Source organism: Gopherus flavomarginatus, chromosome 16 (genome assembly GCF_025201925.1).
Source record: "Gopherus flavomarginatus isolate rGopFla2 chromosome 16, rGopFla2.mat.asm, whole genome shotgun sequence".
NCBI lineage: Eukaryota > Metazoa > Chordata > Testudines > Testudinidae > Gopherus > Gopherus flavomarginatus.
In genome coordinates this window covers 25,246,295-25,269,121 of record NC_066632.1, presented here as the reverse complement: position 1 = coordinate 25,269,121, position 22,827 = coordinate 25,246,295, and the positions used below count along the sequence as shown (strand labels likewise).

Sequence of the window (22,827 nt, the reverse complement as noted above, 5' to 3'; positions counted from 1 at the left end):
ATACCCTGAAAGCACAAGAGAACGGGTAACATGTTATGATGGCTCCTCACTCGCAATGTGATTTAGGGATCCCCCTGGCGCATAGTACTAGCCGGCTCCTAGGAGGTGGCACCGTCCCCCAGTGACACACAGCGTCATGGAGCGGGGCTGCCCTGCCGGGACGCGGGGACAGCCTCACCTGCTGCATGAAACAGGCCAGAGGGCTTCCCTGAATTAACAGGACTTTGGCCACACAGAAAAGTTGTACCACTTTAACTATCCTGGTCTAGTTAACACGGTGCAGCCTCCTAATGTGGAAGCAGATCTGCCGGCAGGAAAGTGCTAACACTATTCCCCAAGGGGAATCAACCAAACCGATGTAACACACCTTCATCTCAGCATATTTGCATCCACACTAGGTATAACAACAGTGGGAAGCAATCATCCCCCGTAAGCGACCCAGTTATTCCAGTCTGGGTATAGGCTACAGCCCCGCAACCCGACGGCACTTGACTACCACGCTGCCTTGGCTCTCCGCCTGCAGCATGGTGGGGGAGTTGGCACGGCAGTGGCTGCCTGCCCCAGTCGCTGCCGTCGCCCTGCCCCAGAAATTGCAGTGCCTCTCACCCCACAGCGCACATGGCTCAGTGGGGGTTGGGGTGGCAGGAGCCCACGGGCAGGAGATGAGGTTGGCGCCAATGCAGGTTTGGGGGGGGAAGGTCGGAAAACACGTCAGGCCTGAGGCGAGTTCTGAGCAGACCCCCAGTGCAGACCCAGTTTAAGGAACAGCATAAATCTGGAGGCAACTTTGGCACAGCAAAGATCCAGTGTGACAGGCTGAGGTGCTGAGGCAGGCGCAGATGCTCTCATGAATCTGTGCTGCTGGTTAAGTCCATTGCAACTACCCAAGACTCTGACAAATCCCCCCAACCCCGACCCCGCATTAATTCAACCTTCATGCCTGCAATGGCTTTGCTGGACTGCGAGATCTGTGCCACGTAGGTGCTGGCTGGATGCTGTCTGGCCAGATCATGCATTCGTCCTTCCCCTCTGGAGAGCTGGGTTCAAAATGGCTTTGGGCACAAACCGGGAGGGAAGAGAGTGACTCAGGGTCTTTGACCATATCACAAACCAACGCGCAGTCGTCACTTTCTGATCAGGAGAGGGGTCGGACTGGAATATCAGAAGTGGGGCTGGGCTCAAGGTTGAGGGGCGCTGGCAGAGCATTCTGGGGGAGCCCAGGCGTGCAATAGCTGGATTGCAGACCCCTCGAGTAAACAAGACGACACTTCGCTTGATTGCTTCCAGCTTGCATCTATGTTACTAACAGTTTCAAAGTGGTAGCTGTGTTAGTCTGTATCAGCCAAAAGAACGAGGAGTCCTTGTGGCACCTTAGAGACTAACAAATTTACTTGGGCATAAACTTTCGTGGGCTAAAACCCACTTCATCAGATGCATGCAGTGGAAAATACAGTAGGAAGATATATATATCTTGTGCCACAAGCAATTTCTTTACCTGGCTGTCTCTGTCTGAACTAGCAGCCCCCAGGTGTGGGATTTTGGAGACCTGGGATGCTGCTGACTCATCTGTCTGCCCAGCATTTGGAAAATCCTCTCTGCATCTGGCATCTGCTTCACGTAAAAGAACAGGGGCTGATTCCCTCAGAGGGGAGACAAACACAAAGGGACATGCTATCACTTAGATTAGAAAATCTTTGAGGACAATAGTTTTGTTGTGTGTTTGTACAGCTCCTAGCGCAACAGGTGCTGGTCCACGAATGGGGCACCACAAATAACGACTGCTAAGGAGAATAAAAGATCTATAAAATAGCAAATGGGCAAGAGACGGTCGACCTGGGGTTCCCCTTGCTCAGTCTCTTCCCCCGAGAACAAGGAGACGTTCAATGAAATGGAGAGGTGGCAAACTGAAAACGGATCAAAGGACACTTTTCCCCCACATGACCCAGGATTAGCTTGTGGAACCCATTGCCACAGGGTAAGACCATAAGTCCAGCCACACTGGGTCAGACCAAAGGTCCATCTAGCCCAGTGTCCTGTCTTCTGACAGTGGCCAGTGCCAAGTGCCCCCAAGGGAATGAACAGAACAGGACAATTATTGAGTGATCCATCCCCCGTCATCCACTCCCAGCTTCTGGCAAACAGAGGCCAGGGACACCCAGACCATGAGGTTGCATTCCTGAGCATCTTGTAATAACCATTGATGGACCTGCCCTCCTGGAACTTCTCCAATTATTTTTTATACTTCTGGCCGTCACCACATCCCCTGGCAAGGAGTTCCACAGGCTGACTGTGAGGTATGTGAAGAAATACTTCCCTGTGTTTGTTCTAACCCTGCTGCTTGTTCATTCCATTGGGTGACCCCTGGTTCTGGTGCTATGGGAAGGCGTAAATATCACGTCCTTATTCACTTTCTCCACACCAGGCATGATTTTATAGACCTCAGTCATACCCCACTTAGTCATCTCTTTTCCAAGCTGAACAGCCCCAGTTCAATCTCTCCTCATATGGAAGCTGTTTCATCCCCCTAATCGTGTTTGTCGCCCCTCTCTGTACATCTCATTGAGGCTGAGAGCAGACCAGGATTCAGCAAAGCATCAAGGTATTTCAGTGGGTGATAAGGATCGTTAGTTATAACAGGCAATATAAAAATAAGCAAGGGTTTTAGGCAATAAACCCTGACGCTCCAGGGCACAAACTGAGCTCTAAGTATGGGGGTCAGGAGGAAACTAGCCGAAGGGGCAGGTTATCCCACAGCTGCCTCTTGCAAGGTTCCTTGCACCTGTCTCTAAACCAGGTCGTCCTGGCTACTGATGGAGATGGGGCACTGGGTTAGATTCAGTTTGGCAAAGCCTATGTCCCTAAAGCCCCAGAAAGGGGCTAATCTCACTGTCCCCAGGGGGGCCGTGAGCCCTGCTCGGAGCTAAGAGGAAGGTTGGAAGGTGTCAAGCCTGGGGCAAGAAACCTGCACTGAGCCTGGATCCCGACCTGGGTCTACCCATCAGCTTCCCCCACTTTGCAGGAATCACCCAGCGTTTCCGGGCTCCACTGGTGTTGCTGTTGGGGAGTTCATCAGTCCAGCCCGTCCCTGGCCTGGGGGTCCCTGCTTCCCTGCTGAGCTGTGGAAGTCTAGAGATGCCGAGGAAGACAATAGAAGGAAGATCATTAGTGCAAGGCTGGCAGGATCCACCGCGGCCGCTGAAGGGGCCAGGAAGCACCATGCACCATGAAGGAAACCGAGACGTGGCCAGGCGCCTCTGGCCACTCGACAGTCTCGGAGGATGTTGGGAGAAGGATAGAGGGGCAGGATGTGGGGGGCAGAGAGGGTGAGCCCTGATGGTCAAGACAGCGTGGAGGCCAAGAGGGGCTATGGACGGGGCATGTTCGCTGGGAGTCTTAGGGGGCTGCTCCCCGGTGGAAGGGGGTGATGTGATGGAGGTGGGGTCCGGGCTCCCCCGAGGACATGTCGCATGGCCATGTTCTTGCTCAGCGCCCCGTTAGGCCAGGCCTCCTGCGGGGGATGGAGAAGAGGCCGAGGACAGCAATAGCGTTCGGGCAAATCTCACCTGCACTGGCCCAAGCTGGACGCGGCCTGGATGGGGAAGCCGGACCCTTGGGGAAACGGGACCCAGGGGTGCTCAATGACTCGGATCAGATTTCCCCACAAAGCCCTGACGCTCCCATCTAGCTCAGGTATGTCCCTGGCCTCTGGTCCTGCAGTATCCAAGCTCCCCAATGTATTTCTCCTCGCAGGCAGGGGGGAGACTTGTCCCAGGCCTTCCGAGTCCTAGCCGAGCGTTCTGCCCTTCCTCTCCGAGCTCAGCCTTTCATCGGAGGAGGTCCTGGGCCTTCGCTCGCTCAGACACCCAACCCCCCCGAGAAAGGCACTGCTTCCATCTTCCAGACAAGCCATGGAGGAAGCAAATGACTTGCCCTGAATAGCTGGGAACAGAACCCAGGTGTCCGAGTTGCCAGGCTGGGGCCTAGCCCCCGACTACCCTCCCTCCTTTATGCAGCGACGGCTCCTAACGTTTCCCCTTCACCGAAGCAGGTTGTTCTTTCAGCCTTACCTCGGCTCCCCCCTCTTCTGCTGGGCTCTGGCGGCGGGGGTGGCCCTCCCAGCGCGGCTCAGAAACACCGACGGGGAAGGGAAAAGCTTTCGGCTTCGCTACGTTTCATGCCCACTACAGAGCCCTTTGCAGGAGCATTCTCCACCGACGCCAGACGCAGCTCGACGCCAGCTGAGGATCTGGCCTTGTGATTCAGCCCAGAGACCATCGTTAAAGCCAGAAGGAAGCTTTCTGTTCATGGCGTGCAGGCACACACACACAGAGATGTTAGATTAAAAACATAAATATCAATCGAGTGGAACATGGCCCCGTAACGCTAGTTCTCAGCATTCGGAACGACACACACAAGGGCTGCAAGGCAGAGATATGTGATGGTGACGTAGGCTGCTGCCTAAGGCAGAGAAACACAATCACCCGCTGGCCCCTCACCTGCAGGAAACCCCCCTGGAAATGTAAAGTGTCCGCTTACAATGTTAAGACAGTTTCAAATGCCCCTGTGGGAGGCTGGCTCTGTCCCGTTCCCAGCCTGGCCGTCAGCCCCCTAGTCCTGCAAACACAACGTGGCCTTGGCGACGATCAAACTCCCCCCAGGCCAAGGGCAGGCTGGGGCTGTGCTGAGCAGGGAGGTCAGTAAAGACACTGGGCTATAAAGTGCTGACGGGCAGGGGGAAAACGAGGCCACCCTAATTAGTGCCCCTTATCAGCCTTTCCCTGTTGCCTTCCGGGAGGCCCTTTACGTAACCCGTGATCCGGCAGGATCCTCGAGTGGTCCCAATTCCAATCAGAGCAGCAGTGTCCAGAAAGGAAATGCCCTTGTCCATTTATCTCCTCCAAACAAAGAGGAAAACTGGACCCCCCCCAGAGAGGGGGAGCGGGGGTGGCGGCGCTTGAGAGTGGCCTGGTGACAGGATCGGGAAGGGCTTAGGGGTTTTGGACATGCTTTTATGAAGGTCCAGTTTGTAATGGGCTAACAGCTGTTCTATGCAGGTTATAGGCACGTGGCAGCACGCACTTGAAGAAGGTGCTGCAGATGGGTCTAAAGCACGTCATATGGACGTACGTGGTACGTGTTAGGAACCCGGATGTAGCTGTTGCAAACGGCGATAAGCCATGTGGTATGCATGCAGAGACACGTATGTAGCACAGGGGTGGGCAGACTACGGCCCGGGGGCCACATCCAGCCCTCTAGATGTTTTAATCCGGTCCTCGAGCTCCTGCTGGGGAGCGGGGTCCGGGGCTCGCCCAGCTCCACACGGCTCCTGGCAGCAGTGGCATGTCCCCCCTCCGGCTCCTACACGTGGGGGCAGTCAGGAGACCCTGCACACTGCCCCTGTCCCAAGCACCGCCCCCACAGCTCCCATTGGCCAGGAACTGTGGCCAATAGGAGCTGCAGGGGTGGTGCCTGCGGATGGGGCCGCGTGGAGAACTGCCTGGCTGCGCCTCCATGTAGGAGCTGGAGTGGGGACATGCCGCTGCTTCTGGACACTGCTTGAGTTAAGCACCACCCAGAGCCTGCACCCCTGACCTCTGCCTGCACCCCAACCCTGATCCCCTTCCTGCTCCCTGAGCCTCTCGGTCCCAGCCCAGAGCACCCCCCTGCACCCCAAACCCCTCATCCCCAGCAGGAGCTCTCACCTCTCCCCAGCCCCCTGTCCTAGTCCGGAGCCCCCTCCCACACCCTGAACTCACTTCTGGCTCCACCCTGGAGCTCTCACCCCCTCCCGCACCCCAACCTCCAATTTCATGGGCATTCATGGCCCACCATGCAATTTCTGTACCCAGCTGTGGTTTGCCAGCCCCGATGTAGCAGCACGCATTAAGAGACATCAGTAGAAGGTGTAGACAGTTATAGAATCATAGAGACCTCAAGCGATCGTCTGGTCCAGTCCCCTGCACTCACAGCAGGATTAAGTATTATACGCCATGTGGTATGCATGCAGATGGATGTATGTAGCGTGCATTAGAAGCACGTCCATCAGAGGTGCAGACAGCTACATGCCCTGGTCATAACAAGCAACCTATTCCCCTGCTGGACTATATAACAATTGACAGTTTATTCAAGCAACTCTCCCCAGGTTATTAACTGGGGCCTTACTACAAAGCATGACCTGTTTTCCTCCAGTGCCCTGCTCAACAATACCCACGCTCCCCACTGCAAAAGGGTGTGTCAGCCAGGTGCCTCGGTGAGACCCACGTGCCCTCGGAAAAGCCTGTTTCTTAGTGGACGAAGGGGGCGAGTTCTGTCCCACTCAGTCTCCCAGGTCACGTTTAGACTGCAACAAAAGACCTGCAGAGTGGCCTGGCCTGGCTCAGCTGACTCTGGCCTGTCGGGCGGCAGAGCCATCCGGGCTAGTGCCCGGGCCCTGAGACCCCAGTCTCAGAGACCCCATGAGGCAGGAGGGTCTCAGAGCCCGAATCAGTTGACCCGGGCTCTGAGACGCAGCGTAGACACATGTCACGCACGGGGTACGTCACAGCACGTCTCAGAGCCCAAGTCAATGGCTCAGGCTCACAGGGCTCGGGCTGGAGCTCAGCCTTGGAAGCCCACCCCCACCCCCACGACCTCAGCTCCAGCTGAGGCTGCAACATCTACACAGCTATCGTCAGCCCAGTGGCCTGAGCCCCGGGAGCCGAGTCTGTCGATCCAGACTCTGTAGACGCTCCCGTAGCGGCTGGCACCAAGTGCGTCAGAGGAAGGCACGAGAAAGCCTGCAGTGATGGGATAACCTGTTAGCAGGGAAAGCCCCTTCTCCTGAATGCTGGCAGCCAGAGGCTCCTCTCTGCCCTGGAGCTGGGGGTCCGGACTCCAAAATATCCTTCATCTCAGAGGAAGAGTTATAGGAAATGTCACCAATGGCGCCTGATTCTGCAGGGTGCAGAGCACCCTTTGATTCAGCCCCTGGCAGGTCGGGATGAGGTTCGATTCCTGGCAAGAGATGCTGAGAATCAGGACACCTGGGTTCCTTTCCTGGCTCTCCTATTGATTTGTTGTGTCTCACGTCATTGCTCTCTGCCTCAGTTTCCCGATCTGTTAAATGGCTAGAAAAATACCTCCCTGCCTGACACAGAGGTCACAAACCCCACCTAAAGGTTTGTAAAACGGTCAGAGGTCCTGCCACTGAAAGGCAAAGGCTAGAATGACCATAGCATCTGTCCTGGTTACTGACTCGTTTCTCCGTGTAACTATATCAGATCGTTGGCAGACTAGAGGCAGGTACAGAAACACAGAAACGTCGGGCTGGAAGGGACCGCGAGAGGTCACCCAGTCCAGTCTCCTGCGCTGAGGCAGGATCCAGTAAACCTAGACCTGCTCTGACAGCTGTTTGCCTGACCTGGGGGGGGGGGGGATCCCACCGCTTCCCTTGGAAGCCTCTTCCAGAGCTTAACTACCTTTAGAGTTCGAAAGTTTGTCCTTGTCAGGGACTTTAACCCAGATGGCAAAGTTTGTTGTTTGACCGCGAGAGAGACAGGCAACACCAGCAAGGTTTGATCAAAAGCTCTTTATTGACAAGTGTACGCATTAATAGAGAGCAGCTCGTTTTCTGAGAGAACCAGCCTGCTCTTTACATCTTAGTATAAGCCTATATAGACAGTTTTGTCACGTCATAAATTATTCACTGGAGCAACCCACCCCCTTCTTCTAACAACTAGAAACTAGACACCTTTAGTATACATACATACCTAAAGTTAGAAATGTAGAGGTGTTAAAAACAAACAAAGAACAAAACCAGGGAGTGAAAACAAGGAGGCTGGGAAACTAGGACTCTTATTAGTTCTTCGAAGGAGCTGCCCGAACACAGCACATCTGGTACTATGCCAGGAATGCAGCTTCTCTTTTATCTCACTTTTTCCCAGCGCTTGTGAGACATGCTGCTGCTTCTCAGTGTTTTCCACTCAGGGATTACCCACAAACCTCTGTTAGCCTGACTTTGGTCAGGTTGGCATACCTGGTTTTGTCTGCTATATCTTTATTCAGGCCTAACATCCTCATATCTAACCTAAAGCTGCCTTGCTGCAGATGAAGCCCATTGCTTCTTGTCCTCCCTTCAGCAAACACACAGAACAATTGATCACCGTCCTCGTTACGACAGCCCTGGACAAATGCGAAGACTTATCAGGTCCCTCCTCAGGCTTTTCACAAGACTAAACATGCCAAGATTTTTAACTTTCCTCATAAGTCAGGTTTTCTAAACCTTTGATCACAACACTCTAGCTAAGGCCTCAGCAGTGCCAAGTAGCATGGGGGCAATTACCTCCGGCATCTTACCTATGACCTCCTGTTAAAACAGCCCAGAATGATGTATCACGTTGCCGGCTCATATTCAGTTTGCGATCCACTCTAACCCCTAGATTATCTTCAGCAGATCGACCGCCTGGCCAGTCATTCCCTAAGTGCAGTGATTTGCACTCTCCTTCACTGAATGTCACCTTGGCAATGTCAGACAAATTCTCCAGTTTATCGAGGTCATTTTGAATTCTAATCCTGTCTGCAACCCCTCCTAGCTGCACGTTTTAGAAGCGTGCTCTCCGTCCATGAAAATATCGAATCGTGCCAGACCCAGGATACGTCCTCCCAGTTTGATAGCGCCCCTTTGAGAACTCCTGAGTATGGTCTTTCAACCAGTTGTGCACCCACCTCACCGTACTTTCATCTAGACCACAGCTCCCTAGTTAGCTTCTGCTAATTGCATCAAAAGTCTTATTAAAATCACCATCTGTTATGTCTACTGCTCCCTCCTTATCCACTAGGCCAGTAACCCATGGGCTGCTAAAGCAACGTGTGCCCCGTTGCATTTGGTAAGAGAATAAAGGCAAAGGGTCCTTGTTTGCAGTCATGGGGCAGGGTCCCTGGGATACCTGCTTTCTAAGGTTTGTTTTGTTAGAGGCTTGACATATAGGGGCCATTACACTTCCCTGTTCCTGCTGGGCCTTCCTTCCGAGCTGATTGCTGATCACAGTGTCTTCTCTGCTTTTGAGAAGGAGATTTCCAGGAATTGTTTTCCAGCTCACCACCCGATGCAAAATGTTCTCTCTGAAAATGCCCTCCAGCCTCCGCCCGCCAACTGCTGGAGCAGTGCCAGAGCCCCCTTCCCCTTCCCCTCCAAAACTGCAGAGCAAACATGTCTTGCGCGGGAGTTGTATCACAGCCAGGAGGCGGCTTGGTTGGAGAAATTGGTCTGCAATAAGACTCGGCTGATGGACTAGCTGATTAGACGTCGAATGGGTACCTATCTCCTCGCCAGGCCCACGGGGCTATCGGCATTCCTTCTTGACAAGTGCAGGGAGATCTGGAGACGGACAGAGCTGAAGAACAACAAAATGTTCTGGATTATTATTTGTATTACCTCACAGCTGAGAAGGGGGCCTCCTGTTGGCTCCACAAACACACAGCAAGAGTCCCGCAAAGTTTTAACTGGGTAGTTTGTTCTCCACTTTCTGTCCTAAGCAGCCAAGTGGCACAGGCTGCGTTGTGCCCCAGAGGAGGCTGCGTTACTGGTGGAGGAAGTGATCGGAGCTGTAAGGTCTCTGCACACCCAAGTAAGGCCGCTGATTAGTAACATTTCCAAGACCCTTTGGAAGAAAGGTGCTGGGCCAATGCTTCTGCAGCCATGTCCCCGTGATTCCCCAGCAGGATTCCGGCGCTCCCGAGCAGACTGGCTACAGTGATGTGGGGATGCTGCTTCCCCTCCTCATGCAGGGGGCTGATTTGTTTTGGGATAAATTTAAGAATGCTCTGGGGGGGATTGGCTATTACTGTGGGGAGAGAATAGACAGACCCAGATTCCTTTATTCCTGCCATGGATCAAACTCTATCCACGCCCCTATAGCCACAATGCTATAGGTCTTCGTATCCCCACTCTCACTTGGTGTGGCAGTGATCGGGGTTCCTTCCTCCCAACAGAGAGGCATGGAGCCGCCTTCTCCCTCTCCAGGTGTAGCCTCAACACCCCCTGTCTCTGGCCCAGAGAAGTGGGTCTTAGAAACAATGCCCCACTGAGCTACATGGTGTAGACCCTGCCTCTTGGTGCTACTGTCGCAGGCTCTCTGCACACTCAGGCAATGGTTACTCTCAGGTGACAGCTCTGAGATTTTCATTGCAACTGGGAGGGCTAGAAAAGATTAAAAAAAAAGAAAGAGAGGTTCTGACGTCATCCCACAACTCCGGGAGCCTTAGGCAGGGGTCAATAATATCTCCGCCTTAACCCATCTTGATTCATTGGGACAGATTAACCCAGAGCCAGGAAGGCCTGCTTTCCTCCCTGCCTGGAAATGGCTGCTGCGAGCTCTGCTGCAATCTAAGTACTAATCAAGTGGGCTCCGTCTCAGCAAACAGGTCAGGCAAAAGCTGGTTGGGGGTCTGAGTGGGGCAGGCCATGGATTTTGGAGCCTCACTCTGTGCAGAAAAGGAAATTAACCTGGAAAAGATGCCACCCACTGGCCTACCCCACTTTCATGTCCTATCTGACCCGTTCCCAAAATCTTCCTCCCCTCCTGCCCCCCAGCTCTGCAGTAAGACCAAACCCATCTTCATTCTAGCTGAGCCAGACCCCAGGGATTAGGAATCATGTCCAATGTGACCTTGCGCTGGGCTGTGTTTGCAGGATATCAGGCGATGATGTACGTTTCCTGTAGGGAAGAGAGCTCCGAGGGGTGGGGGGATGTGTGTGGAAGAAGCCAGCAAGCCCACCCTGAGCTCACTCGGGGAACGACGGTCCCTACAGCATAGATCTGCCTGACCCACAGGGCTGGAGGCACCAGGGCACCGGCTGCTCCTTTGCCACCCACCCGGGCACACCTTCAGCCTTCCACTGCAGGTGAGCATGGACCTGTTACTTTCCACCTGTCTCTCTCCTCCCCCACCGTATTCAAAGTGCCAGGCTTTGCAGTAACAACCACCGCCTGGCGCCCAAAGGATGGTTGCACGTCAAACCACCTCTGTTAATGGGGTTAGATTTCCGCAGGCATGAGTCCCCCCCAAATATCTTTCTTTTCCTTTCTCCAAACATTCTGAAAAGAGCAACCAAGCCCCATTCTCCTCCTGCTGCACCGATGGATGCTTTTGCAGTTGACTACCAAGTTGCCGAGCATTCCTCTGGGTTGCAAAAACAACGAGAAGTCCTTGTGGCACCTTAGAGACTAACAAATTTATTTGGGCATAAGCTTTTGTGGGCTAAAACCCTCTTCATCAGATGCATGCAGTGAAAAATACAGGGGCAGGCATAAATACATGAAAGGACGTGGGTTGCTTTACCTAGTGTGAGGTCAAGTTTATGAGATCAATCAGTTAACAGCAGGATATCAAGGGAGGAAAAATAACTTTTGAAGGGGTAACAGAGTGGCCCATTACAGACAGTTGACAAGAAGGTGTGAGTAACACTAGGGAGAAATTAGTATTGGGGAAATTAAGTTTAGGTTTTGTAATGACCCAGCCACTCCCAGTCTTTATTCAGGACTAATCTGATGGTATCTAGTTTGCAAATTAATTCCAGTTCTGCAGCTTCACGTTGGAGTCTGTTTTTGAAGTTTTTTTGTTGAAGAATTGCCACTGTGAGGTCTGTTATTGAGGGACCAGAGAGACTGAAGTGTTCTCCTTCACTGACTGACCTCACCCTTGGTAAAGCAACCCCCGTCCTTTCATGTACTTATACCGGCTCCGGTATTTTTCACTTCATGCACCTGATGAAGTGGGCTTAGGGTTACCAGATAGCAACTGTGAAAAAACGGGAGAGAGGGTGGGGGTAATAGGCTCCTATATAAGAGAAAGTCCCCAAAAACAGGACTGTCCCTTTAAAAACGAGACATCTGGTCACCCTAAGTGGGCTCCAGCCCCCAAAAGCTTATGCCCAAACAAAGTTGTTAGTCTGTAAGGTGCCACAAGGACTCCTCATTGTTTTTGCTGATACAGACTAACACGGCTGCCACTCCGAAACTCTGGGTTGCATGCGGCTTCCCCACGCTGCCTGAATTCCTAAGCTCACGGTGAGGAGGGCACTATAAATATCTAGAGTAGCGTGTTCTGTAAGCTTTCCCGGGAGGAACCTCTTACCTTGCATGTTCTTCCAACGGCATCACGCCGAGACCTGGGTCACGCCGTGTGTGGACACAGCCGCTCTGGGATTTGGATAAGTTGGTGGTTGTGATGTGACGGTCAGTTGCTTCTCTCTGCAGTTTGTAATTACCACGCCTGATTGTGGTCCCGGTGGGAAATGGAACAGCAAAGACCCTCCCAGGGATGAGATTCCGATAGCACAGAGTGGTTGGAGCCGCGAAAGGGGGAGTTGGATGGCACATCTGTTGGTTTGGCCCAAGGAATATAGTGGTGCTGGAGTGATCTTGAGCGTATTTAACAGGCTAAATGTTTTATAATGACCCCATGGCCACTGGCTCCAAGTTCAATCAGCGATCGGATTTTGGGACATGAGGACAGGCTCCACGCAGACAGGGTCAGAGCCTCTGCTGAAGTTAATGGAGTTACACCAATTTCCACTAGCTAAAGATCTGTCCCAGCAGTTCTTTAAGCCAGTGGCTCCCAACCTTTCCAGACAACTGTCCCCCCTTTCAGGAGTCTGATGTGTCTTGTGTACCCCTAAGTCTCACCTTGCTTAAAAACGACTTGCTTACAAAATCAGGTATAAAAATACAGAAGTGTCACAGCCGCACTGTTACTGAAAAATGGCTCATTTTCACCGTATAATTATAAATCAGCTTAAATATGAACATTCTACTGACATTTCAGTGTCTACCACAGGGATTGGCAACCTCTCAGAAGTGCTGGGCCGAGTCTTCATTTATTCACTCTGAGTTAAGTTTCCGCGTGCCGGTCAGACATTTTAACGTTTTTAGAAGGTCTCTTTCTATAAGTCTATAATATAGAACTAAACTATTGTCGTATGTAAAGTAAATAAGGTTCTTAAAATGTTTAAGAAACTTCATTTAAAATTAAATTAAAATGCAGAGCCCCCGGGACTGGTGGCCAGGACCCAGGCAGTGTGAGTGCCACTGAAAATCAGCTCGTGTGCCGCCTTTGGCACGCGTGCCATAGGTTGCCTACCCCTGGTCTAGCATATAGAGCAGTCTAAACAAATCATTGTCTGTAGGAAATTTTAAGTGTCCTGACTTCGCTGGTGCTTTTTTATGCAGCCTGTAGTAAAACTGGGCAAATCTCTAGAAGAGGTGATGTACCCCCTGGAAGACTCTGCATACCCCTGGTTGACAGCACTGAGATTGGCTACAGGTTTGGGCTAATATTAGCGGAAATCATTTTCCTGCATATGCTGCAGGGTTACACAGCACTTTCCTCAGTGGATCTCAAAGCAGACAAATATTTACCGGGCTCCCCACTGACTGAACTGGGGATGGCACCTCCGTGTGAATTCACAACGAGGATGCTTCCACGGTTTCAGTTTAGACTCAGGAACAACCAGAGCACAAACGTCTAAACAGCTATTTTTAGCCCCACAGCCCAAGCCCCAGAAACCCGAGTCAGTTGACCCCAGGCTGGGAGCTGCAGACCATCGTGTTCACGCCGCCTGCCTCCCTGTATGGTGCCTCTGCCCACCCAGTTCACTGGCTGCGGAGTTAGACTCCCTTAGACCCAGCTGAGGTGCTGAAGCGAGGAACTTCCTCTGAGACTTAGGTGGAAGACCAGTTTCAGTGCTCTCGGGTTTCACGCTGTCCCGTTTTGCTCAGCGCAGCAGCTCGGAGGCTCAGAGATGAACCCCTTGCTTGCAGCAGGCCCTTCACGTGAAATGAAGGCTCTTTAACCAGGCTCGGGGGCTCTGAGCTTGATGCTGGTTTCTCCCTGGTTGCAGAGAAGCAGTTGCAACAGAGGGTGAGGCAGAGGGAAACACGAGGTCAGAACATTGTCACCCAGTTTCCAGCAACAAGTTTAGCAGCAGCATCGCCACATTTTTTCTTACATTTAAGTGAGACTCAGAACCCAGCAGCGGCCACTGCGACACCGATGACTGGAGAGTCAAGGGCTCTGAACCCAAACGCCAAGCTCCTCTGTAAATCTGGCCATTCGTTTAGACGCCGAAATGGGAGTCGTGCTCCTTTGAGACTCTCCCCCTGATCACAGGCTTCAGAGTAGCAGCCGTGTTAGTCCGTATCTGAACAAAGAACAGGAGTCCTTGTGGCACCTCAGAGACTAACACATTTATTTGAACATAAGCTTTCATGGGCTACAGCTCAACTCTTCGGATGCACAGAATGGAACCTATAGCAAGATGTATCTACATACAGAGAACATGAAAAGGTGGGAGTTGCCCTACCAACTCTAAGAGGCTAATTAATTAAGATAAGCTATTGTCAGTAGGAGGAAAAAAAAACCCTTTTGTAGTGCTAATCAAGATGGCCCATTTCAGACAGTTTGACAAGAAGCTGTGAGGATACTTAACATGGGGAAATAGATTCAATGTCTGTAATGGCCCAGCCATTCCCAGTCTCTATCCAAGCCTAAGACCTTCTTGTTAATTAATTAGCCTCTTAGGGTTGGTCTGGCTACTTCCACTTTTTCATGCTCTCTGTATGTAGATAAACCTTCTTACTATATGTTCCAATCTCTGCATCAGATGAAGTGGGCTGTAGCCCACGAAAGCTTATGCTCAAATAAATGTGCTAGTCTCTAAGGTGCCACAATTCGCCTGTTGTTTTTACCCTGATTACAGTGGCTCTCATAGCTTCTTAAGAGTTTCAGGCCAGGAGGGCCCATTAGAACATCTCGTCTGACCTCCTGTGTAGCCCGACCTAGAGGATTTCACCCGGTTTGAGCCCAATAACTCGAGTTTAGCCAAAGCACCTACAGAAGGGCATTCAGCCCAGATTCACAGACATCTACCACCTCCTCTGGGAGTTTGTTCCAAAGGTTAATCACCCTCACGCTAAAAAAGTTTCCGTCTTATTTCTCATTGGAATTTGCCTGAGTTTATTTCCAGCTATGGAGGCTTGTTCTGTCTTTCTCCCTTGGGTTAAAGGGCCCTTCAGTACCCAGATTTTGTCCCCGAGAAGGTACCTAGACACAGTAAATACTTTATCAAAGAGAAGATCCAGAAAACAGAATTTGCTGAGCTCACTTGAAAATCTGCCCACGAGTGACCTGCTCACAGGGTACATTTACCCTGCAAGAAAAAGCAGGACCAAGTCGCAGAGCCTGGGGTCATCTGACTCGGGTTTCTGGGGCTTGGGCTGTGGGGCTAAAAATAGCCGTGTAGACATTTGTCCTCTGGCTGAAGCTGGGGCTGCAAGACCCATCCCCTTGTGGGGTTTCAGAGCCCAGGCTCCAACCCCAGCCCCAGGGCCTTCACTGAAAGTTTTCGCCCCACATCCTGAGCCCCGCAAGCCTGAGTCAGTTGACCCAGGCCAGCCGCCATTGTGCCGTGGGTCGTTTATTGCCGTGTAGATGTATCAATAGCGAGTCTACTGGGGGCTGAACCTGGATGTCCTTTGGCCTGGCCCAGTACCGTAATCACAGGATGTTCTTCTCTTCTGTGGGAGACAATTCATCTGAGTGGGGACAGCAGGAGAGGTTGGGTGATCTGCTCTTCAAAGCAAACATTGCTGCTTGTGCGGGATGTGTGTGTGGAGGAGGGTTGTTGTGTGTATATGGGCACATGTGTGTGTGTGTTTGTGTCTGGGCGTGTGTCTTTGTGTGGAGAGAGGGGATGAGCTCTGGGGATCCGGAGAGGGCTTTGGAAAGGATCCCCAAGGCATGTCCCTACTTGTCGTTCTGCAGCCAAACCCCAGCAGTTAAATCGCCTTCCCTTTCTTTCCAGCCGCTCACCGTCCACAATGGCCGAGGTGACCACGCTCCCCGCTGAGACGCCGGATCCCTTTAACGAGTTTGGGGACTACCACAACTGGACCCAGCTGCTCCAATACCTGAACTACACCTTCACCTTCTGCGATACCCATCTGGATGAGAACATCAAGCGGGTGATGCTCTTCATCCTCTACTTGGTCATCTTTGTGGTGGGGCTGGTGGAAAACATCCTTGTCATCTGGGTCAACTGGCACACCTGGGGCAACAAAAACCTGGTCAACCTCTATATCCTCAACATGGCCATCGCAGACTTAGGGGTGCTGTTATCCCTGCCCATCTGGATGTTGGAGGCCGTGCTCGACTACACCTGGCTCTGGGGCAGCTTCCTGTGTCGCTTTATCCACTACTTCTACTTCGCCAACATGTACAGCAGCATCTTCTTCCTGAGCAGCCTCAGCGTGGACCGCTACGTCTCCTTGACGACTTCATCCCGCTTCTGGCAGCAGCATCAGCACCGGGCACGCCGCCTCCTCTGCTTCGGCATCTGGCTCTTCGCTGCCCTCCTCCCCATCCTGGAGGTGGCCCACACACAGCTGGTGAACTCAGTTGAGCCCATGTGCATCTTCCTGGCCCCCTTCGAGACCTATGATGAGTGGGCCCTGGGCATCAGCTTAGCCACCACCATCATTGGGTTCCTCATCCCCTTCTCCATCATCACTGTCTTTAACATACTGACGGCCAGGTACATCAAGCACTCCAAGCCAGAAAGCAGGAAGCACTGCCTCCTGATCTACGCCTACATCGTCGTGTTCCTAGTATGCTGGCTGCCCTACCATGTCACATTGACCCTCCTGACCCTCGACGGCAGCCACTTCATTTACAGCTGCAACGTTGCCAATTTCCTCTACTTCTTCTATGACATTATCGACTGTTTCAGCATGTTCCATTGCGTGGCCAACCCCATCCTCTACAACTTTCTGAGCAAGAACTTCCGCAGCAAACTCATCTCGGCTGTGGTGAAGTACATCCCCAAAGACCAAATCAACCAGAAAGGCGGGGACCATTCCTCTTCCAGCACCCAGCATTCTATAGTCATTACCAAAGACAACATCCCACCTAATTAAACATCCACCAGGCTCTCCACACATTGCTGGCAGCTGGTCCCAGGGGTGGCCGGCTTCCTAAATCAGACCCCCAAAAGATTTCTTCCCCTGGCAATAAAGAAAGACACTTTGCTTTCTGATGGAATTTTCTTCTTGCCATCCACGGCTCTGAAAGCTTGGAGGGACGGTAGAAATGAGATGTTGTGGGGAGTGGCAGATATTTTGCCTCTGACGTGCTGCTGTATCAAATCTATTTAGCTAAAGAAACAGAGAGGAAGAGATGTCCTGTTTTTCAAAGAAATGCTCAGTGGTTTATTACTATCGATTATTCTGGCTACCCAGGGACCTCAACGCAAATCCAGTTGCTTTGCTCTCCAGCTCCAGTGAAGCAGGAGTTGGAATGGGCAATGTTTTCCCACCAGCTTTTCCGTGACGCCTGCCTTTTGCTTGCCGATGTGCTCCAGGTATCCCACACTGGGAAGAGACCAGGCGTTAAGCTGCCTCTTTCATTGAATGATCTAGGTCAGGAATTCTTTTCCTTCGGAGCACAAATCGATCGAGTCGCAACACCTGGCAAGAAAGATGAGGGGCTGACCTCGCAAGGTGAAGCCAAAGGGAGTGGGAGCCACGAAGCAGAGTGGAGCCTTCACTAGGGAAAGAGCATGTCAGCGCCAATAGAAAACGTCTTTTGGAGAGCAATATTGCAACCACGGAGGGAAAGAAGCAGGGAGGAAACAGGCCACAGGCCACTTTACAGACGTGTTCCCCTAAGGCATTGTCTACATTAGTTTTGTTGGTCAGAGACGTGAAAAAACACACACACACCCCGACCGACATACGTCTCCCTGACAAAAGTGCTGGTGTGGACAACGCTGGGTTGGGAGAAGAGGCTCTGCTTCCGACATCGCTAACGCCCCTCGTTGGGGGTGGTTTAACGAGGCCGGCAGGAGAGCTCTGTTCAGCCCCGAGTTAATTTTGCTAAAGCACGTGGGGAGGGGAAGGCGTGAAGGTAACTGGGAATTAAAAATCACAAAGAACCAACTGATCCACGGCCTTGGACTGTTACAAATACAGAAAAACAAATTGGACAGGATCTGGGGAAAGGAGAGGCGGATGGCAGGATGTTCCCAGAGGCAAAGCCATCCCTTGGGTATGGCGAAGCGGGGTGACCGCTCTGAGCCCCGTGCTTTGGGGGGCCCTGTGCTTCAGTGTGCATGTGTCATGCGGGGGACGCCAGGCCGGCCTGTGGGGTGTGGTTAGGGGTTTGGGGGGCTTGGTGCCAGCAGCAGGGGTTGGACCCGCACTCACTGGCTGGAAGCACACGGTGCATTTCTTTATTTGCTCAGCGTCGTGGGGCTTGGGCTTGGGCTCAATCTCTGGCAGTGGCAACCCCCAGCCTTCCCCGCCAGTGCCCAGTGTCGCCCACTGCCGCCACCACACCAGACAACAGCGTCCTCACGCTGCCAGAACACGCCCGCGCCAGGCCGATCCCGTCCACTGCCTTTCCCCCCTGGATTCCCCCAGCACAGGGGGCTCCCTCGCCCCTAGTACAGGCGCCTGGGACTCTCCATCATCCCTTGCCCCCCAGCACTGGTGTCCCCTCCCTACATCAGTATAAAAAATGTTAAGGCGGGGGGTGTCCATACAGGCTGATTTGTCCCAGGCCCCACAACCCCTAGGGACGGCCCTGCCCAGGAGTTGAAAGAACGAATAATTAGAAGACAAGAGAAGCGGGTGGGTCCAGCCCTGCTTCTCGGAGGAAGTGCAGTGCATTCATTCTGGGGCTTTCGGGTGATACATACCTTGCTTAAGGAGACACTCTGTGTCCCTTTGGCCTCCTTGTTCACCTGGGAGGCAAAGGGCAGGGGCCTGTGGATTTGCAAGATGAAGGGGTTTCCATAGCAAATAATTAGCCTCATCAGGAGGTCTCTCCCCCGCCCTGCCTCACCCCTCAAGACCGCACGTGAAACAGACCATGTGACATTTCACGACATTGTGACAGATTACAACCATGGCTCAGTCTGTATCCCCTTTCTCCCCGCTCAGCGCTCTCCTTGGAATGCCTCCATGCTGCTCTGCAGTGGTCTCGCAAAGGGATGTGGGTCACTCCTGCTCCTCCGTCCCCAGCCCGGGGAGCAGGAATCGGCTCTCCCAAAAGGCAGCAGGTCAGACACACAACCAGCCAATCCAGTACCATTCTCACTCCCGGCGGGCCTTTCACTAGCTTCCAGCCCACACCTTGCTGCCTACGTAGTATATCCGTATGTGCCTGCAAAACACGCCCATTCATCTCCACCAAGGCCTTGCATGCAACAGCTATGGGGAAAAGGCACCGACCCTTTAAAGAGAAGCAACTTGTACCCATTTCCCTCCTCCTGCTGTGCAAAGTTTAACAACTTGTACAATGTAAAACAGCAGCACAGACTGTAGGCTCTTTGGGGCGGACACTTCTGTGTTTGCACAACACATACAGGTCGCTCCCGGCCCAAGACTGGAACTAGGCTGTGTAACTCTGTGCCGTGGTAATCCAGACTATTACCACCACCACGGACACATTAACGGGATGGCAGCCGCTCGCCAATGAGGAGGTCCAGAGAGCCAGTCCTGAGCTCCCCAGGAACGGTTCATAGACTCGCCTTTGTCTGTCATCTTTGCTAGTGGTGAAGCACTGGAATGGGTTCCCTACGGAGGTGGTGGAATCTCCTTCCTCAGAGGTTTTAAAGGTCAGGCTTGACAAAGCCCTGGCTGGGATGATTAAGTTGGGGCTGGTCCTGCTTTGAGCAGGGGGTTGGACTAGATACCTCCTGAGGTCCCTTCCAACCCTGATATTCTGTGATTCTATGATTCTAACGAAATGGAAGGCCACTGTATGATAGCGTGTGACAGATCCGCTATACCTGGGTAGAAATGTATCCAATTTCTTCATGATATCTAAACATTTAAAGCTCGCTATATTTGACCTATTAAACATCATTTTTAAAAACACGGTTCTGTTGCATGGATAACTTTATGTGCCACGATTCAGAGAGATTAAAGCCAGAAGAGATCATCTTGTCTGACTCCTGCACAATCCAGGCAGGAGAATTTTACCCGGTGATCCCTGCACTGGAGCCAGTACCACGAGGAGGAACTAGACAGCATCTTTCAGAAAGGCAGCCAGGCTTGAGTGAAAGATTTCCAGTGACGGAGAAACCTCCACATCACTTGGTGGGCTGTTCCAATGGTTAATTACCTTCAGGGTTAAAAAATGCAGAATTTCTAGTGTAAATTTGTCTGGCTTTAACTTCTAGCCATTGGAGCTTTGCCTGATAGATTAAAGAGCCCTCTGCTATCAGATCTCTTCTCCCCACATAGGCACTTAAAAACCACAAGCCAGTCACCTCTTCACCTTCCTTAGCACTGACATATCATCCAGAGGCGTGCATTAGAAACACTATAGCGCAGTGAGAGACAGCCCCCAGGGGTTCAAGGCACCAAATTAATGATCAGCATTACCTACAAGAGCCACCACAGTGTGAATTCATTGTTTCATTTACTATAGTATTATCTAGTCATAGTTAAACAGTATGACAGGCAATATTTAGTGTGTGTATAGATACACACATGCACACACACATACACACATGCACGCACACACACACGCATCTCACTGCGAAATGACCGAGCAGGTACTATTCTTTTATCAACGGCAGTTGATTAATAACACAGTAAAAACATCCTAATTGGTTAATTACTTAGACTGGTTAATAATTAAATCACACAGTGTTTTAGTATCATGCGCTGCAAAGAACGGCAGGAGACGCATTAAAGAGCCGCTTGTGGCTTGCAAGTCTCAGCCCGAGTATCACCGCTAAGACAGATCTGCCGATCTTAGGTACTTACAAGATCCTCATTATGATTAGCTGAACGGACCATGCGGTCTTAAATATATTTATCCTCACCAGAGTCCTGGGAGGTAAGGAAGGATTATTACAGATGGGGAACAGAGGGACGGAAAAACTAATTTTCAGAAGTGTCTAGGTGATTTTGGAGCCTAAGTTCTACTGCTGTTCAATAAGACGTAGGCTCCTAAATCCCTATCTCAAAATGGGACTTTGGCTCCTTTCAAAGTTTTACTGTGATGCCCAAGGGTACACAGGGAGTTGGGGCGAAGAAGGGAACTGAACCTGTTTTCCCCAAATCCCAGATTAGTGCTCTAACCGATTCAGGGACACCTGGTGCATGGGGTTGCCTCCCATGACATCTTGGCAAACGGCCCTTGATGGCCCTATCCCAGAGGTGAGCAAACTACAGCCCATGGGTCACATCCGGCCCATCTTGCCTGGCCCTTGAGCTCCTGGCTGGGGAGGCTAGCCCCCCTGCCCCACAGCCTCAGCTCGCTGTGCCGCCAGCGCTCCGGGCAGGGGGGCTGCGTGGTCCTGCTGGGCAGAGCAGTGGTGTGGCTGGCTCCGGCCCGCCAGCTGCCAGACATGCTGCTCTGAGTGGCATGGTAAGGGGGCAGGGAGTGAGAGAGTTGGATAAGGGGCAGTGGTCCAGGGGCAGTCAGGGGACAGGGAGCAGGGGATGGTTGGAAGGGGTGGAGGTTCTGAGGGAGGGGTGGTCAGGGAACGAGGGGGGGTTGGATAGACGTGAGAGTCCCGGGGGGCCTGTCAGGGGGTGGGGGTGTGGATAAGGGTCGGGGCAGTCAGGGGACAAGGAGCAGAGGGGGATGGATTGGGGGTGAGGTCCTGGGGGGGCGGTTAAGGCCAGGGGGTCCTAGGAGGGGATGGTCAGGGGACAAGAAGCAGGGGGGATTGGATGGGGGGGTCTGAGGGAGGTGATCAAGGGATGGGGAATGGGGGAGTTGGATAGGTGTGGGAGTCCCGGAGGGCCTGTCAGGGGGTGGGGGTGTGGATAGGGGTCAAGGGTGGCAGTCAGGGGACAGGAAGCAAAGGGGATTAGATAGGGGGTGGGGTCCCAGAGGGCAGTTAGGGGTGGGGGGGTCCTAGGAGGGGATGGTCAGGGGGTTCTGAGGGGTCAGAAAGTGGAAGGGGGTGGATAGGAGGTAGGGGCCAGGCTGTTCGGGGAAGCGGCCTTTCCTACCCAGCCCTCCATAGTTTTGGACTCCCGATATGGCCCTCGGGCCAAAAAGTTTGCCCACCCCTGCCCTATCCTCTGTGAACTCAGCTAATTCTTTTTTGCATCCAGCTACACTTCTGCCATTTACAGCATCCCCTGGCAACGAGCACCCCAGGGTGACTGTGCGTTGAGTGAAGAAATACTTCCTTGGGCTTGTTTTAAACCTGCTGCCCGTTCGTTTCACACAACAGACATGGCAAGCAGAGCCAAACCTCGCACATCGCTGCTAAGGAATTTAACCCAGGCCAAGAAATGTTTTAAAAGATGGGTCTCAGCAGTAAGAGGCACTGGGTAAAATTTAAAAAAGCACCTAAGTGACATAGGAGCTTGAAATACTAATGAGGCACAGAGCCGCTATTCCCTCCTCCCACCCCCTGATGCTTTGGAAAGGGACAGAAACATTGTGTTTTCCAGATCTAGAGCAATATATATTTTCCACCCACTTACGATCCTCACTCTACGTGAAGCACGGCGTGAAACAGACTGAAAACGTTCCCAAAGAATGTCAAGTTTCCCAAATATCCTACTTACGATGCTACCACTGTGGGTCATCAAACATTTTAAATATAGGGTGATGGATAATCAAAAAGTAATGAAAACTCTCCAACACGGCAATATCGTAGGGATATTTTCCTTCACGCAGTCACGGCTTGCTAATACGTGCGCTAGAAAGCCATTTGGCCTTTAATAAACGCAGATGGGGCCGGCGCCAATAAACACATGCGGTTTGGGCCATCCCAGCTCATCACTTCTTCAAGCACACAGAAAATCTGGGCTG

The 22,827-nt window shown here is 52.2% G+C and overlaps 2 protein-coding genes across 2 annotated transcripts in view; one reads left to right on the top strand and one right to left on the bottom strand.

The window, feature by feature from the left end:
* ZBTB39 (zinc finger and BTB domain containing 39) overlaps positions 1-22,827 on the bottom strand; it is a 99,638-nt gene that overhangs the window by 65,269 nt on the left and 11,542 nt on the right. The gene's annotated exons all lie outside the window — the stretch shown is intronic.
* Positions 15,706-17,261, top strand: GPR182 (G protein-coupled receptor 182). The gene has a single exon (XM_050925657.1). The coding sequence runs from the start codon at positions 15,858-15,860 to the stop codon at positions 16,950-16,952; it is 1,095 nt and encodes a 364-aa protein (XP_050781614.1). The 5' UTR covers positions 15,706-15,857; the 3' UTR covers positions 16,953-17,261.